Below are 15581 nucleotides of genomic sequence, written 5' to 3'. Positions count from 1 at the left end.
CAACAGCTCCAGATCCCTCTTGTGTTGGAGGCCCCAAAGCTGAATACAGCACTCCAGATCTGGAGAGCACCGGTTCTGGTGTAGGGCCCGCTTTGGTCCACCTCCCCTCTGGGACACACCAGACCTGGTGGCCAAGCGTAGGGCAGCCCCGGGGGCAGGCTGAGATGCCTGTGCTCGGAGGAGGGCGGTACCCTGCGCTCTGTGGTGCGGTCCAAGCACCCATTTTACCCACCGCCGCGTCGTTTGGGTGGGATGATGCCAGCCCTGTGCAATGACCGCGCACCCCAGCAGAGGGTGCAGCCTCCCTGTAAAGCGGGACAGCGCTACTCGCGGACCACAGCCCCGGGAGGAGGGGTGCTGGGGTGCAGCTCTGGGGCTGGAGACTCCCTTTTCCCTGCGGAGCAGCCCCACGAGAGCACAGCACCCACTGCATGGTGATGGTTGGTGGGTCAGCAGACGGGTGGGCTGCACAGGCACCATCGCTACAGCATGAATACTCTGGGATTGCCTTTCTTGTGGGGTCAGTGGGGAGACCGTGTGCCGGGCAGCTGGTTCCTGCCCCGGCCTTAGATCCTATAGAAATATCCTGATCCTTTGGAGTGCGACTTATGGGGCTTTTGGAGGGGAGGGTTTACAGTGCTGCTCAGAGACGGTCTGCACCAGCACCTGGTCAGAGGTTTGCTCTGGCATTTGGGTGGGTGGTTCATGGAGAGGTTTGCACCAGCATTTGTAGGGATTCATGGAGAGGTTTGCACCAGTGTTTAGTGAGAGGATTGCATGAGGATTCAGGGACAGATTTGTGGCAGCATTCAGGAGGTTTGCACTGACATGCAGGGGAAGGTTGCACCAGCATTCGGGAGGGTGTTGTGCAGGCCACAGGGTCTTTTTGGGGACTGGGTCCCTGAGATCACCTCCAGTGGAGCAGGTGACAGCTAAGAGATGCTGCGGGCACCACCTTGCCCATTCCCTCACCAAGTCCTCCTGTGTCTGCCCAGGTCAGCTGGGAGTGGTAAAGCTGCTGGTGCCTTGTCCCCAGTGTGCAGAGTGTGGCTAGATGAGGGTTCAGAGGGGTTCTGCCCTCCCAGCTTGGATCCTGTGTGGTGATCAGAGGGTGGCTTTGGGGTGCTGGCAGTGGGCACCTCACCCCCATGGTTCCCAGGACCTGTGCTCTAGCTCCAGCACAGGAGCAGTAGCACAGCACTTACCACTATCTCCCCAGGTGAGGGTACACTCCATGGGCAGAGCCCATGGCATTGCCACCTGGAGCAACCCGGCCTCAGGCACACAAACCGTCACCAGCTCCTCCTTCTTCCATGTGCCCATCGTCTTCCTCAAGGAGATGGGTGCTCCTCCAAGGAGCTTTCATGGCTAATCCAGGGCCTGCAACACTCACTGGATTTTGTCTGGGGGCCAGCTGGACACCACTGTTGTGGTCTGGATGCAATGACAGCCCACTGTAGCCATGGGGATGGGATGAAATATACAGGTCCAGCTTTTAGCAGCAAGCTCTGTGTTCCCTCAGACCCTATAGGTGCTGCCATGGTCTCCCTGGATCCAATTTTCAAGCCCTCTCCTTCCAGCCTTCAGCATGCGTACTGTGCAATGAAACATCCCCCATGGCAGGTGAGCACCCTTTCCAGCAGCCTGGTTCCCACAAAACACCAGTGACAGCCACAGCTTTCCCTGCCTGGGAGCTCCATGGATGTGTCTAGCAGTGGAGGAGCCTCCAGCCATGGGGACTGCTCTCCAAATACCTCCTCCTGAGATCCTTGGTGTCTCCATGGGATTGTTTTGGGGTTCCCAGCACCACTTCAAACAGTCTATTCCCAGCATCCAACCGGTGCCCAGTGCTCCAGTGCCTCTGTGGGCAAGGAGCACCCTCATCCCAGTGGATGGGTACTGCAGGGGCTGGGGCCCTTGTGGGGCCAGCCAGCCACTCTCCCTGCCGTCTGCTGTCGAGGTGCAACATGGGGCACCCCGAGTTTGCAATGAGGGTGCACCCTGGCTTCCCTCCATCACTTCCATGTGACACTTAGGGGACACAAGGTGCAGGTGGGACAGAGGCCCGAGGCTGGGTCAGGGTGTTAAACACAACACGTGGGGTCCCCAGAGATCCCCGAGGAGTGCCTGTAAGTGTACGGTGCGGAGGCTGGTTGGACACAGCTGTTTAATGGATGCTTCTCAAGTACAGAGCTGGGGTTGCGACACACGCAGCCACAGCCGCCTCTTCGCCATGGCCATGGCTCTTATCCCCATCTTGGACCTAACATCCGAAATATCCCCATTGACCTGGCACGCCAGGGCGGTAAAGGAAGATGTCATGGCACTGGCGTGCCTCCCGGTCTTGTAGCGGAGAGAGTCCCTGGGAGAAGGGGACTTGTGCCCTGGCGAGGGAAGGGGGGGGCGAGCGGGACAGAGCCCCCATCACATCGGGGTGGAGGTGAGGAGGGAGTGAGCAGGCTGCTGAAGGTGCACCCCTGCTCTGTGCATACCTTGGGGCACCTTGGGTGGGGGGGCAGGCTGAGGGCACTGCAGGGAAGGGGGCTGAGGGGCCAGGAGACAGCATCTGGGGCTGCCATGGGGCCTGGGCATGCGTGGGGTGAGGTTTGCAGGGTCCCTGCTCCTTCTCCTGTGGGCTGAGAGCATCCATCCACTTTCCTGGGACACTGGGTATCAGCCCTGCATGGTGAGTGCTTCTCACCCCCAGTGGCTCTGGGCTCTGTCTCGTCCTCCTCCTCCTCACGCCAAGCACTGATGCCCCAGTGAAGTGTGGATGCCGCCTGCCATGCTGGACGGGAGTGGGAGCAAATGGGAGATTCGAATGGTGAGCAGAGGGGAGAGCATCCCGTAGGACCAGGGAGACAGGAGAGGATGAGTGATGCAGGTGAGCATTCCTGCACATCCGTGCTCTTCCACCCCCTGGTGCTTTCTGTTCCCAGTGACCCTTCCCATACCCTTCATGTTGGCATGAAATGTTTGGTCCCCAGACTCGAGACTCAGCCATGAGCTGTGGGTGCAAGGATGGACTTCCTGTGCTCCAGCACACACTGGAGCCACGCAGGGAGAAGCCGAGTGAGGGTCAGCACCAAGGATTCACCATGGCCATGAGCTGAGCCAGTGCTTGCTGCAGACCCACGGGTGCTGATGCCAGTGGCATGCAGAGGTTCACTCGCACTGCCCCACGGCGCTGGGGACGCGTGGAGGCTCTGCTCTCACCCCAAACCTACCCAGACTTGGCCCCAGGAACAAAGCAAACTCCACTTCTTCATGGGGACCTGTTAGCTGCAGGGCTGGTGGGTGACCGGGTGCTGTGGGGCTGGGGATCATGGGGACAACAGCTCCCTGTGCCCATGGCATCCCCGCGGTGGGCTGCGGGGAGACCATGGGACCACACCCTACCCCTCCCCACCAATCAGAGATCCCCAAAACCGCGCCCCTCTCCCTCAGCCAATCAGAGCCCGGCACCCGTCCTCTTCACAGCCAATCGAAAGCGGAGGCAGGTGGAGAAGGCAGCTCGGCCGCATCCTCACCAGCCAATCACCGCCCAGCTCCGCCCTCAGGGGAGGGCAGGGCGGGGTGGTGGTAGCGGGAGAGGCCAAGGTGGCGCCGAGGGCTTTACGCGGGGGGCAGGAGGTGCAGGGCGGCGCTGTTGGGGCGGGCGGCCAGCACGAAGGCGACGTTGTCCCGCAGGAAGCCGGGCCAGTCCACGGGCCTGCGGGCACACACGGGGTCACTGCGGCTGCCCCACGGTGGGGGTGTCCCCCCCCATCGCCACCATCCCCGTCTCACCTGGGCTCCTCCTGCTCCAGCGCACGCGGGGTCTTCTCCAGGCTCCTGCTGCTGCTGCTGCTGGCGGGGCTGCTCTCCGATATGGGCCCCACGTGGCTGATGCTGTGGGGAGGGGGGACTATGGGAAGGGGGCACCCGTTTGTGTGCCCAGCACCTCTAAGGGGTGATGGGTTGTGGTGGAAACCCCGGCTCGCTCCAAGGGGGAGGTATCCCCATACCTGACGTTGCAGGATGGTGTCTCCTTGTGGTGCTTGCGGAACCAGGAGTGCCGGGCACGGCGGCACTCGGCGTCCCCGATGAAGCCGTCGTTGTCCTGGTCCAGGGCCAGGAAGGCTGCCCGCACGCGCTCCCGTTCCTTGGCGGTCAGCAGCCGCAGCAGTGCATTCTGAGGGGCACAGAAGGGAATGGGGAGCATGGATGTCATGGCCATGGGTGCTGGACTTGGATATCATGGCACAGGTGTTGGCTGTGGAAGCTGGACTTGGGTATCATGGTCATAGGAGCTGGCATTGGGTGTGATGGCAAAGGGAGTTAGCCGTGGGTGTCATGGCAATGGGACCTGGCCATGGGTGCTGGCTGTGGGAGCTAGCCTTGGGTGTTACGGAGTGCTGGCCATGGGTACCATAGCAGTGGGTGTTGGCCACAGGAGCTGACCTTGCGTGCCATGGCCATGGGTGCTGGCCGTAGGAACTGACCTTGCGTGCCATGGGCATGGGTGCTGGCCATAGGAACTGACCTTGCGTGCCATGGGCATGGGTGCTGGCCGTAGGAACTGACCTTGCGTGCCATGGGAATGGGTGCTGGCCATAGGAACTGACCTTGCGTGCCATGGGAATGGGTGCTGGCCATAGGAACTGACCTTGCGTGCCATGGGAATGGGTGCTGGCCATAGGAACTGATCTTGTGTGCCATGGGCATGGGTGCTGGCCATGGGAGCCAGTCCCAGGTACTGGGGCCACGGGTGCTGGCCATGGGAACTGGACTTGGGTGTTACGGCCATGGATGCCATGGCCATGGGAGCCAATCCCAGGTTCTGTGGCCATGGGTGCTAGCCGTAGGAACTGACCTTAGGTGCCATGTGCATGAGTTTTGGCCTTGGGTGTCATGGTAATGGATGCAGCCTGCTGCAGCTGGTCCCTGGCCCCACAGCTGTACCTGTGGCCGTAGTTTCTGCAGCAGCTGGATGGACTCATGGGAGAGGAAGTCGTGCCACTCAATGTGCCCCTTCTTGTCAGGGTCCAGGGCAGAGAACTGGAGGGTTGCTTGCTCCTCCTGCGCCTCGGCCATGGGCTGCTCAAACTGCTGCTTGTGCACCAGGTGCTTGTAGTGCAGGAAGTCATCCAGGGACAGGGAGGTCTCTGTGGGGTATGCATGGGCTGTGCAGTGCTCAGGATGGGGGGGATTCACCTCCCCAACCACCTGGGACCTGCTGTTGGTGGAATACACACCTGGAATGATCTTGCACTGCTTCATGGTCTCCATCAGGCTGTACATTTCTTCATCCGTCAGCAGCAGGTTGAGGTTGTCCTGGAGTGGGGGGCAGAGAGGAGCCGTGGGGCAAAGGCACGGGATGGGGGGAGCACCCGGCTGTGCTGTCGCACAGGGATCCCTTGAAAGCACGTGGATGCAGGCACACAGAAAGGCATGGAGTGCTGCGTCACCCAGGGGTGCTGCAGTGGGGTGGCTCCGCACCCCTGGTCTTTGTGTGCCCAGCAGCACGTTTGTGGTGCCGTATCCCCACCAAGGTGCTGTGAGGCTGGCTGCAGCAGAAGGGGACGTGGCAAAGGTCCACTCTCCCCTGATGCCTCCCCATCAGGCCAAAGCGGTGGCAGGAGCTGGGGAGCCGCAGGTTCCCCATCGCCCTGCACCAGGCTGAGATGTGGGACCCTGCTCCTCACCCTGTGGAGCACCCACCCCACCACAGAAGCCCCCGGTACCCCCCACCCCCTGCACTCACGCAGTAGTAGCAGCTCCAGCCCGTCTCGGTGTGCGCCGTCTCGGTCACCTCCACGGCACTGTTGTTCTGCAGGTAGCCCATGCGGCGCAGGCAGCCGTCGTGGTACACCCGGCTGCAGACGCGGCACGGAAAGAGGCTCTCGGCCGTCCACACCTCACAGATCTCACACATCTCGTCGTTATGGACCTGGGGGACATGAGCAGGTGCTCAGAGGGGGCAATGGGCACAGGGGGTGGCTTCTCAAGGTGGGGGTTAAGGTGGGGTTGGGTGTTCGTGAGAGGATGGGATTGTGCGGGGCTGGCGTAGGGAATCGGTGGGTGGTGGGGTTGTAGGGGCATGGCTGGTTAGGTTAGAGGAGGGTGAATGTGGATCATGAATGGAGGGTGGATGGCAGGAGGGACTGGGGTTGTTGGTTCTTTGGGGTGCAGTGTGGTAGGTGTGGATGGCTAGGCTGTGGGTTGTAGGTTGGCTGTAGTGTGGATGGGTGGAAGTACTGATCTGTGGGTTAGCTGGTTGTAGTTGTGGGTGGGTTAGCTGTAAGTAGGATGGGCTGGGGTGTAGGCTTGTTTGGGTGGGTGGGTGGATGGGTAGGGTCATGGGTGAGGATGGGTGGGCTGTAGGACTGTGGGCATAGGCAGATAAGCTGTTGGGTTGTAGTGGGCTGAGCTGTAAGGGTCTCAGTGTGGATAGATGGCTTGAGTTGAGGGCTGACAAACATAGAATCACAGACTAGACTGGGCTGGGAGGGACCTTAAAACTCATTCAGTTCCAACCTCCTGCCATGGGCATGAACACCTTCCACTAGAACAGGTTGCTCCAAGCCCCATCCAACCTGGCCTTGAACGCTGCCAGGGATGGGACAGCCACAGCTTCTCTGGGTAACCTGTGCCAGCACCTCACCCTCACAAGGAAGAGCTTCTTCCTTATATCTGATTTAAATCTCCCCTCTGCTAGTTCAAAGCCATTCCCCTTTGTCCTGTCCCTACAGGCCCTTGTCCAAAGCCCCTCTCCAGCTTTCCTGTAGCCCCTTTAGGCACTGGAGCTGCTCTAAGGTCCCCCCTTCAGGAGCCTTCTCTTCTCCAGGCTGACCCAGCCCAGCTCTCTTGGCCTGGCTCCAGAGCAGAGCTGCTCCAGCCCTCGCAGCATCTCTGTGGCCTCTTCTGGACTCCCTCAAGCAGGTCCACATCCTTCTTGTGCTGGGGGCCTCAGAGCTGGAGCTGTCTGTGCCCAGCACTGACCTCTCCTCCCCACGACAGGGTCCCTCCAGCGCACAGTTTCACACTCCCCCCCCCATGACATCTGCAGCCCCCCCACTGATCCCCTCCATGGGGCTCCGCCGTGCCCGGTGTCCCTGCCCCTGCTCCGTGCCCCCCCGGCGCTGCCGGCGCCCCGCTGCACCGCCCCATCCCCGCGCTTTGCTCACCTGCTCTCTCTGCAGGCTGATGTCGGGGGGTTCATCATCGCCCAGCTCCCGCTTGGGCCGGATGAAGGCGGGAGGCGTGAACCTGTTGGCCCGGTCGAACTCCTCCGGCTCCACGCCGCGGCCATCCCGCAGCCGTTCCCAGGCCGCCTTCCCCGCGCTGGTCTCCTCGGGCTGGGAGGGCCCCGCCGACGCCTCGTCCTCTCCCTCCTGCACCGACTGCTCCAGCGTCCCCCGACGGGCGTCCCCTGCCCCTGCGCGCCGCCGCGTCGAGGGCTGCTCCCGCAGCCCGTCCTTAAAGGCTGACACGGCCAAGCTGACCTTCTGCACCTTCTCCACCGTCTGCCGCCTGGACATCAGCACCCCCATGGCTCTGTGCGGGGGAAGGAAGGTGCTCAGAGATAAAGGTGCTGTGCTGCTGCTGCACCTCTTCCCTGCACTGTGCGCCTGGCCCCAAAAGGGTGTCCCCCAGCTTTCCCCTAGCTCAGGGTAGGGAGAAATGGGGGCTGCTTGGTGAGGAGGTGCTGGAGTCATCCGTGGTGGCCATGGGGAGGCGGACCTGAAGTAATGTGGGGTTCTGGCTCTGGAGGGCCTGGGTGCTGATGGTAGAATTGGGGGAGCAAGCAGGGAGCTGGTTTGGGGCACCCACATCCTGACTCTACATCCTTGCTCTGTGGATTCCACGTTAACAAGAAACACATCCCAGCCATTTCCACACCAGAGCAGGAATCCTGGAGGGATTTGGACCAGCTGTAACCCTGCCTTTTGTGTGCATCTCCTTTCTGCCTTGGAGAAAGCTTTGTCCAGCCAAGGGTGAGAGATGTCCTCCCCACAGTTCTGCCCAGGGCTAGGGCATAGCAGAGCTGGTGCTGGGTCTCAGCTTCCTTAAATCTCTTTTTACCCCCTGCCTCTCTTGGATTCACATGCCCATGTGTACGTGTGTGTGCTGCTGCCTTGATTGCTGGGTATCCCGTATTCTTCCAACAGCCATGTTGAGAAGCTGGGCCACGTAGGAGGGTGCAGGAGGGAGTGGAACAGTGCATGGATCTGGGGCACATGCGTCCTGAGAAGGGGGTTTGGCCACAGGACTGGGAGAAGACCTTCTTAGGCTAAAATAGGGAGGGGGCAACAGCAGCAGCAGCAGCAGGTTGGGGTGAGCTGAAGCTGTGGGGAAGCAGGATTTGCTCTCCAGCAGTGTGGGGCACAACATCCCCCTGCAGCACTGGGGTTGTGCTATGGAAGACGTTGCAGCCAAGAGAGGCATTCCCAGCTGGTGCCCAGGGACCGGGAGGCATCACTAGCTGGGGGCCCATCAGCGCAGCCATCTCCTGTGCTGCCAGCCACAGCAGGGGAGTCCCCAGGTATCGGGATAATGAGCAGCAGTGCTCGCACTGCGCCGGGGTCTCCCGCCGCTGCGGTGCTGGGGGGCCTGCCCATGGATAATTGCTGCTGCCCCACACCCGCAGTGCTGAGCGGCGCTGGCAGGCGGCTCCAACATGTGATGTGTGTGATTCCCAGCCTGCCCCCTCCGCCGCGGGACCATCTGCGTGCTCATTCCCACGCGGAGCCGGGCGTGTGACACATGAAGGCCCCGTCCTGGCGCGCTGGTCCCGGCACACCCGTGGGAAGGGGGTATCGGCACCCATGGGTGCCCTGATGGTGCTCGGGCCTTAGCAAAGGTTGGGAGCGGGGAAGCGCTGCAGGCACGTGTCCGAGCCACAGCAACAGCATCCCTGCGGCTGTGCCAGTGGGAGGGAAGACACCGGAGCCTCCTCACTGTGCCACCACCACCTCATGCCTGGATGGCTCAGGATTCATCAGCTGTGGGCAGCATCAGCACTGATGCTGGGCAGCGTTTTGGCTCTGCCTTCGAGTCATCGGGCTGGGGGCACTGCAGGGGGATCCCTCCCAAAGGGCTGCGTTTGCAGCACTGAGCATTGGGTGGATCCTGCCCTAGGTAGAAGCAGGGTGGAGAGGGTGCAGAGGGGCTGTGCTCATGGAGAAGAGCAAGAAGAGGGGTGTGTGTCCCAGCTCTCGGCACACCAGTCTGCTAAGTAGCTAAACTGGTGATCCTGGTCCCCAGCATGCTGGTAGCATCTCCCCACAGCACTGTGGGGCTCAAGGTGGCACCCTGCAGTGTGGCAGGGCAGCCATGGGGTGGCTGGAGTATGGGCCTGCTGTAATCCCCCCCATAATCAGGTTCCCCTGGTGTTCATGGCATGGTCACACATGCCCTGTCACTGCTGGAAGATCCCAGGCCATCTCCCTGCTTCCTGTGCACTCCCAAGTGTGGTGTCACCAGCTGTTGTGTGCCTGGAGTCTGGAGGGCATCACTCCTGTCACAGCTTGCATCTGTTCTCAGCCCCACTGCCCTCCCTGCAGCTAGGGCTGCACAGCTGGGCCCTACCTGCACATCTGGGGGCTGAATGGCTTCTGTCTCCTGCCCCTGCTGCTTCTCCACAGGCCCCCATGCTCCTCAGATACCCTAAAACTGGTCTGCGCTCCCCAGGCCCCCTGACTCCCCATGTCCTATCTGACTCTCACACAGATCCTGGCCAGGCTCAAGGTTCTTCCAGGCTTGGGTGGTCGCCCTTTTCCCGGGGTCTGTGGATGTAGGGAGGGGGTACTGTGGCACCCCATAGCATCCCAGTTACATGTCTGTATCCCCACATGTTCCTAGGGGACAATGTCTCTGGTGCTGTTTCTGTCCCCTGGGTGAGGACCCTGTTCACCTTGTCCTGAGGTGCCAGGGCATTGCCCTTGGTGCTGGGTGCCAGCGTGGGGGCTATTTTTAGGTCCTCCCCCTGGAGGAGCTAAATCTGTGCATGGGCTGGAGCTGCCTGCAAAGAGCTCTGCCAGCACCAGGGCCTGTCGCAGCGGATGGTGGGCACGTTCCCACCCTCTTCCCATCCCTTGCTTCCTGCTCCCTGTATCCTTGCCCCGTCCCCTGGGCAGAACCCATTCCCCACACTCTTCTGGTGGGGATTTGCTCCTTGGTACTTCATCCCTGCAGCAAAACATTGAATCAGAAGGCACTTTATCTCCCTAGCACCCATTGACTTATCTTTCCCAGCCCCATGCATGGGGAAACTGAGGCTCGGAGGCAAGGCTGGTGCAGCTGGGGTGAGGATCAGCCTGGTTTAGGTGGGGATGGGGTGCACTGGTGGGACAGGGCTGATGGCTCTGCAGGAGGAAGCAGCAGGGCAAAGCATCCCGATGCAGAGCCAATGGTGCTTGCAAAGCCTCCTTTCTAACAATGGGAGCGGGGAGCACCTATGTCTGGTGCTGAGGTTGTGGGGTGCCCAGCTTGGCTGCAAGGGTGCAGGATGGTGGGTGACGGGTGGGTGACAGGCAGGTGGGTGTATTGCAGCGCAGCCGGGTGTTGTGGTGGCTGCGAGCACAGGATGGATGCGGTGAGAGTGCATGTCTGTGTGTGGGGTGGATGCATTAGTGGCAGATGTGCTATGGGGTGGATGTATTAGGGATGGATGTGTTAGAGATGGATGTGTTAGGAGTGGGTGTATTGGGGTGGATGTGTATGGGATAGATGTGTTTTTAGGGTTGGATATGTTAGGAGTGGATGTGCTATGGGGTCGATGTGTTTTTAGGAGTGGATGCTTTAGGGGTGGATGTGCTATGGGGTGGTGGTATCCAGGATGGATGTGTTAGGGGTGGATCTGCTGTGGGGTGGTGGTATCAGGGATGGATGTGTTAGGGGTGGATGTGTGTGTTAGGGGTGGATGTATTAGGAATGGATGTATTAGGGGTGGATCTGCTATGGGGTGGTGGTATCAGGGATGGATGTGGTTAGGGGTGGATGCGTGTGTGTTAGGGATGGATGTGTGTGTTAGGGATGGATGTGTTAGGGATGGATCTGCTATGGGGTGGTGGTATCCGGGATGGATTTGTTAGGGGTGGATGTGTGTGTTAGGGGTGGATGTATTAGGAATGGATGTATTAGGGGTGGATCTGCTATGGGGTGGTGGTATCAGGGATGGATGTGGTTAGGGGTGGATGTGTGTGTTAGGGATGGATGTTTGTGTTAGGGATGGATGTGTTAGGGATGGGTGTGTTAGGGATAGATGTGTTAGGGATGGATGTATTAGGGTTGGATGTATTAGGGGTGGATGTGTCTGGAGTGGATGTCTTTTTAAGATTGGATATTTTTAGGGATGAATTCATGTGTATGGGGTGGATGTGTGTGTTAGGGGTAGATGTGTTATGGTGTGGATGTGTTAGGGGTGGATTTGTTTTTAGGGGTGGATGCATTAGCAGTGCATGTGTGTCTATGGGTTGGATGTGTTAGGGGTGCATGTATTTTTAGGGGTCGATATATTAGGGTTGGGTGTGCATGTTAGGGGTGGATGCACTGGGAGTGGTTGTGCTAGGGGTAGATTTGTTAGGGGTGGTTGTGTGTGTTAGGGGCGCCATGGTCTAGTGTGAGGTGTCCCTGCCTGTGGCAGGGGGTCCTTTCCAACCCTAATCTGACCATTCTGTTATTCTATGATTCTGTGTGTTGGGGGTGTGTGTGTGTGTTGGGTAGATGCATTATGGTGTGGATGCATTAAGGGTGCAGGTGGTAGGGATGGATGTGTTACGGGGTGAGTCTGTTAGGAGTGGATGTGGATCAGGTGGATGTATGTTTTAGGGAAGGATGCATTAGGGGTGGGTATATTTGGAGTGGATATATTGGGGTGGGCTTGTTAGGGTTGGATGCTTTATGTTGTGGATGATTTAGGGGTGTATGTGGGAGGGATGGATCTGTTATGGGGTGGATATGTTAGGAGTAGATGTGTGTGCTAGGGTTGGATGCATTAGATGTGTGTGTTTGGCATGTATGTGAGGGATGTGTGCTAGTGGTGTATGTGTTTCGTGTGTGTGTGTTGGGGTATGTGTGTGTGTTAGGGGTGTATGTGTTAGGGGTGTGTTTTAGGGGTGTGTGTGTTGGGGTGTGTGTGCTAGGGGTGTGAGTGTTGGGCTGTGTGTGTTGGGCTGTGTGTGTTGTAGGTGTATGTGTTAGGGGTGTGTGTGTTGGTGTATGTGTGTTAGGGGTGTATGTGCTGCAGGGTGGACGTGTTGTGGGGTGTATGTGCTATGGTGTGGCTGGCAGCATGGGGCGGGTGTTACGGTCAGTGGGGGGGTGAGGGCTGGGGGTATTGCAGTGGCTGTGGGCGCATGCAGTGGGTGCTGGCTTTGGGTGCAGGGGAATTGCAGAGCAGTGGGTGCGAGGTGGTGGCTGAGGCTGTGCGTGGGGTGCAGGCTGCGCTGTTGTGGTGCCTGGTGGTGCCATGGGGAGCTGGAGCACAAGCCATAGTGTCCAGGCTGCTGCCTCCCTGCCTGCCCCACCAGCAAACCAAAGGCTCCGTGGGTGCTTTTGCTGGTGCACACCATGAGCAGGGTCCATGGCACCCTGCTCTGCACCAGGAGCAGGACCCCCTCTGTGGCTCCCCGCTAGCAGGGAAGGATGCTCCTGGTCCCCATGCCTTCCTGTAGCCCAGGCCTCCTCCCTGCCCTCGCCAGGCTCCTGGTGTTTCCATCCCATTCCAGTGTTGTGCCTGCAGGAGGAACCTGGGGGCAGAGGGATGTGGTCCAGATGGGGAGCACACCCTGAGGACCCAGGGTCTGAAGGGCACCGAGTGGGGCTGGGAGGAGCTGCTGTGTCTCTGGCACAGCCCTGCACACACTGCCAGCACTGCTGCCTGGGGAGAGCGGAGCCGGGCAGCACCAGCAGCAGGCTCTGCTTGTTGGGGTCTGTATCCCACCTCCCTGAGGTGGCTGGGGATGCCCAGAGGGGTCGGGCAGCATCCCCTTGTCCCCCTCTCCATGGCAGATGGCACTTGCTTGGTGCTGTGGCACTGCTGGGGATGCTGCTGTGAGGTGACCCGGTTGCCATGGGGCAGGGACTCCCTGGATGGTGGTACCCTCCCCTTCCTCTGCAGGGATGGGGGGGGGCGGGGGCCGGTGCCTAGGTCTGGGGGGTGGTTGGAGCCCTGTCTGTGCTGTGTCCCCACCCTGGGGACACGGAGCCGGTGCTGCTCTCCCTGCCGCGCCATGGCAGATTTTATAGGTGTGTCACACGCTTCTGTCTCCCAGAGTGGGGTGAAAATGCCGTGACAGCAGAGTCCCTTCCCCTGCAGCAGACACGGCTCCTGACCAGGTCCCCCTTCTCCTCTCCCTCCCCAGCCCCTCTCCCAAACACCCACATGAGGACCTCGATGCTTGGGCAGGACCCTCCCACCCCATCCCCTTCCCTGCTCCCAGTCTCTCCATCCCAGGGAGCCAGTGTCCCGGGGGGCAGCAAGGGGACCCACCTATGGGTATCATGATGTGTAGTCAGCCCGTGCCATGCCCCAGGCAAAGCGCCAACAGCAGCAAAAAAAGCCACTTACCAGGGTCAGGGTCTGTCTGGAGAGCACGAGCCCTAGAGAGCAGTCCACACGATGTCCATCACCGCTGCCTCTGGCCACGACCACCCTGTCTCCACCTGCAGATGCTCACCGCATCCCGTGCCCAGCGTGCAGCTCCCTGCCGGGGGATGGAGCAGGGAAGGCTGGTACCCGGGGAGCCAGAGCCCTGCACTTGCTGCTGGAGGATGCAGGAGACAGCGAGATGCTGTGAGCGGATGCTTGTGTCTAGCGCACACTCACACACACACACACTCACACGCACACGGAGGAAGCAGGGAGCTTGTGACTGGGGCTGAGCAGATGCAGCCTGGTTTGCTGTCCCTGTACCAATTGCTGCCTGAGCTGTGTTAAACAGCTCTATGAGACACGAAGCATGTTTTTTTTTTCACCCGGGCTGACGTTGGCTGGGAGATACCAATAAAAGCTTTCCCCGCATCCCCTCTGGCCCCGGGGGGATGAACCGCCTTTCCTCGAAGCAACCTGAAGGGCTACAGAGATGGGGATGCATCAGCAGAGGAGCAAAGGTCCCCCCTGCACACCCATGGGGTCCTCCCTGGACCCCATGGGCTATGTAAAGCCTCTGCTTTAACCTGATGGCTGCTGGTCAGTGCTGCAGGCGGGCTGTCCTCGCCATGCCGTGGTGCAGCGGGGACATGGGGACTCCTGGCTACATGCAGCCCTGTGTTCCTAGTGCAATGCAGCGTGAGGGGGTTCAGTTCTACTGGTCCCCAGGACTGGGTATCACCTGTATGTGCACACTGCAGGGCTGGGGGCTCGCTGGGTGCAAGGGAGGTGATGGGGCAGAGGGAGGCTGCTGGGCTGGAGAAGGCACTAATGCAGTGCTTCTGCAGGTGGGATACCCACACCATGTGCACTTCCAGCTGCCCCACACTGACCTGGTGGAAATGGTCACTTGGACCCCCAACACCCTCTGGGATGGCGTACCCCTGGCTGAGGGGCTGTGCTTTTCCTTCAAGAGCTGCCAGCTGTACCTGGGGATGATTTAGGGTGCAAAAACCTTTCAGTCCCTCTAGGAACAGTCTCCAGCCAGGCCTGGGATTAACACTGAAGGTTACAGCAGAGGGGCCTGGGCAGTGCCCAGCGGGTCCTCTCCTGGCTAAAGCAGAGGGATGCTCTGCTCAGCCCCACTGCATTGTTCCTGTCCTTGATGAGGGGGGAATCCCACATCCCAGCCTCACATCCCAACCATGCCAGGCCCTGTGCCCTCCATGGGGCAGGGCAGACATGCCAGCCCCACGAACGAGTGGGCCTGTGTGTGTGTGTCTGTCTGCACATGGGTTCAGGAGGCTGTGGTAGGGCCATGGATGGGGAGGAACATCATCTTTCCCATGGGAAGCATGGAGTTGGAGCCATGGGATGAAGGGCTAATGATGGCTGAAGCTTGCTGGCTCCCAGGGGATGTGGAGCATCACTTCTGGGGCCTTCTCCACCTCTGAAAAGGCCTGTGCTGGACCCAGCATCCGACACCACTGCAGGGGGCAGGATAGCCTCGATGGGTGCTCCCAGCAGTGTATATATGGGGCAGGTTTTGCTCCAGCTTCACTAGTGCCAGGCTGGTCCCTTACCCCTGAATGTGCTCCTCACCCTGTGCTAGCCCTCCCTGGATGTGTGGGCAACAGTATGGGTCCCATAATACCAATACCTCCCATCACAGCCCCTTCCTGCTCAGGCAGGAGTGAGCTGAGACCATCTGCAGCTCATGTCATCCGCAAGCAGACCAGGGACTGGGAAAGGCCATGCCTGTGTGCTCTGATGGGACATTAGCTTCCTTCCCTGCTGTGTGGAGATGTTCAAAGCCAGGATGCAGACAAGATTTATCTCCTTGTGGCTGTGAGGTCTTGTCTGGCTTCACTCCATCAGCAGTGGGAGCCTTACAAGGATCCTCCGGTCACTCTGACCTGTCCCATTCTTCATCCTTCCCCAGGGATGCTTCCCTTTAGGGTGAATCACATTCTGCATTATTTGACCTGGAAAAGCACTGTGATGC

General features: G+C 59.9%; 1 protein-coding gene across 2 annotated transcripts; it reads right to left on the bottom strand.

The window, feature by feature from the left end:
- Nucleotides 1–2150: 2150 nt before the first annotated feature.
- On the bottom strand, nucleotides 2151–13946 carry PHF24 (PHD finger protein 24). Of its 2 annotated transcripts, none has more exons than XM_062620391.1 (9): nucleotides 13836–13946; nucleotides 13556–13748; nucleotides 7170–7539; nucleotides 5747–5932; nucleotides 5238–5316; nucleotides 4945–5147; nucleotides 4008–4174; nucleotides 3790–3891; nucleotides 2151–3712 (listed from the first exon to the last, which is right to left on the bottom strand). In XM_062620391.1, the coding sequence occupies exons 3-9, from the start codon at nucleotides 7533–7535 to the stop codon at nucleotides 3616–3618; spliced, it is 1200 nt and encodes a 399-aa protein (XP_062476375.1). In that variant the 5' UTR covers nucleotides 7536–7539; nucleotides 13556–13748; nucleotides 13836–13946; the 3' UTR covers nucleotides 2151–3615. The 2 variants fall into 2 exon arrangements, with proteins under 2 accessions (XP_062476375.1, XP_062476376.1); XM_062620392.1 differs by having other exon boundaries at nucleotides 13830–13847.
- Between the last annotated feature and the right edge of the window lie 1635 nt (nucleotides 13947–15581).

Source organism: Pezoporus occidentalis, unplaced genomic scaffold, assembly GCF_034315485.1.
Source record: "Pezoporus occidentalis ecotype Australia unplaced genomic scaffold, CSIRO_AGI_Poc_V1 ctg220, whole genome shotgun sequence".
Lineage (NCBI taxonomy): Eukaryota > Metazoa > Chordata > Aves > Psittaciformes > Psittacidae > Pezoporus > Pezoporus occidentalis.
The sequence above is the reverse complement of the archived record's forward strand: the minus strand, read 5'-3'. Positions and strand labels throughout refer to the sequence as shown.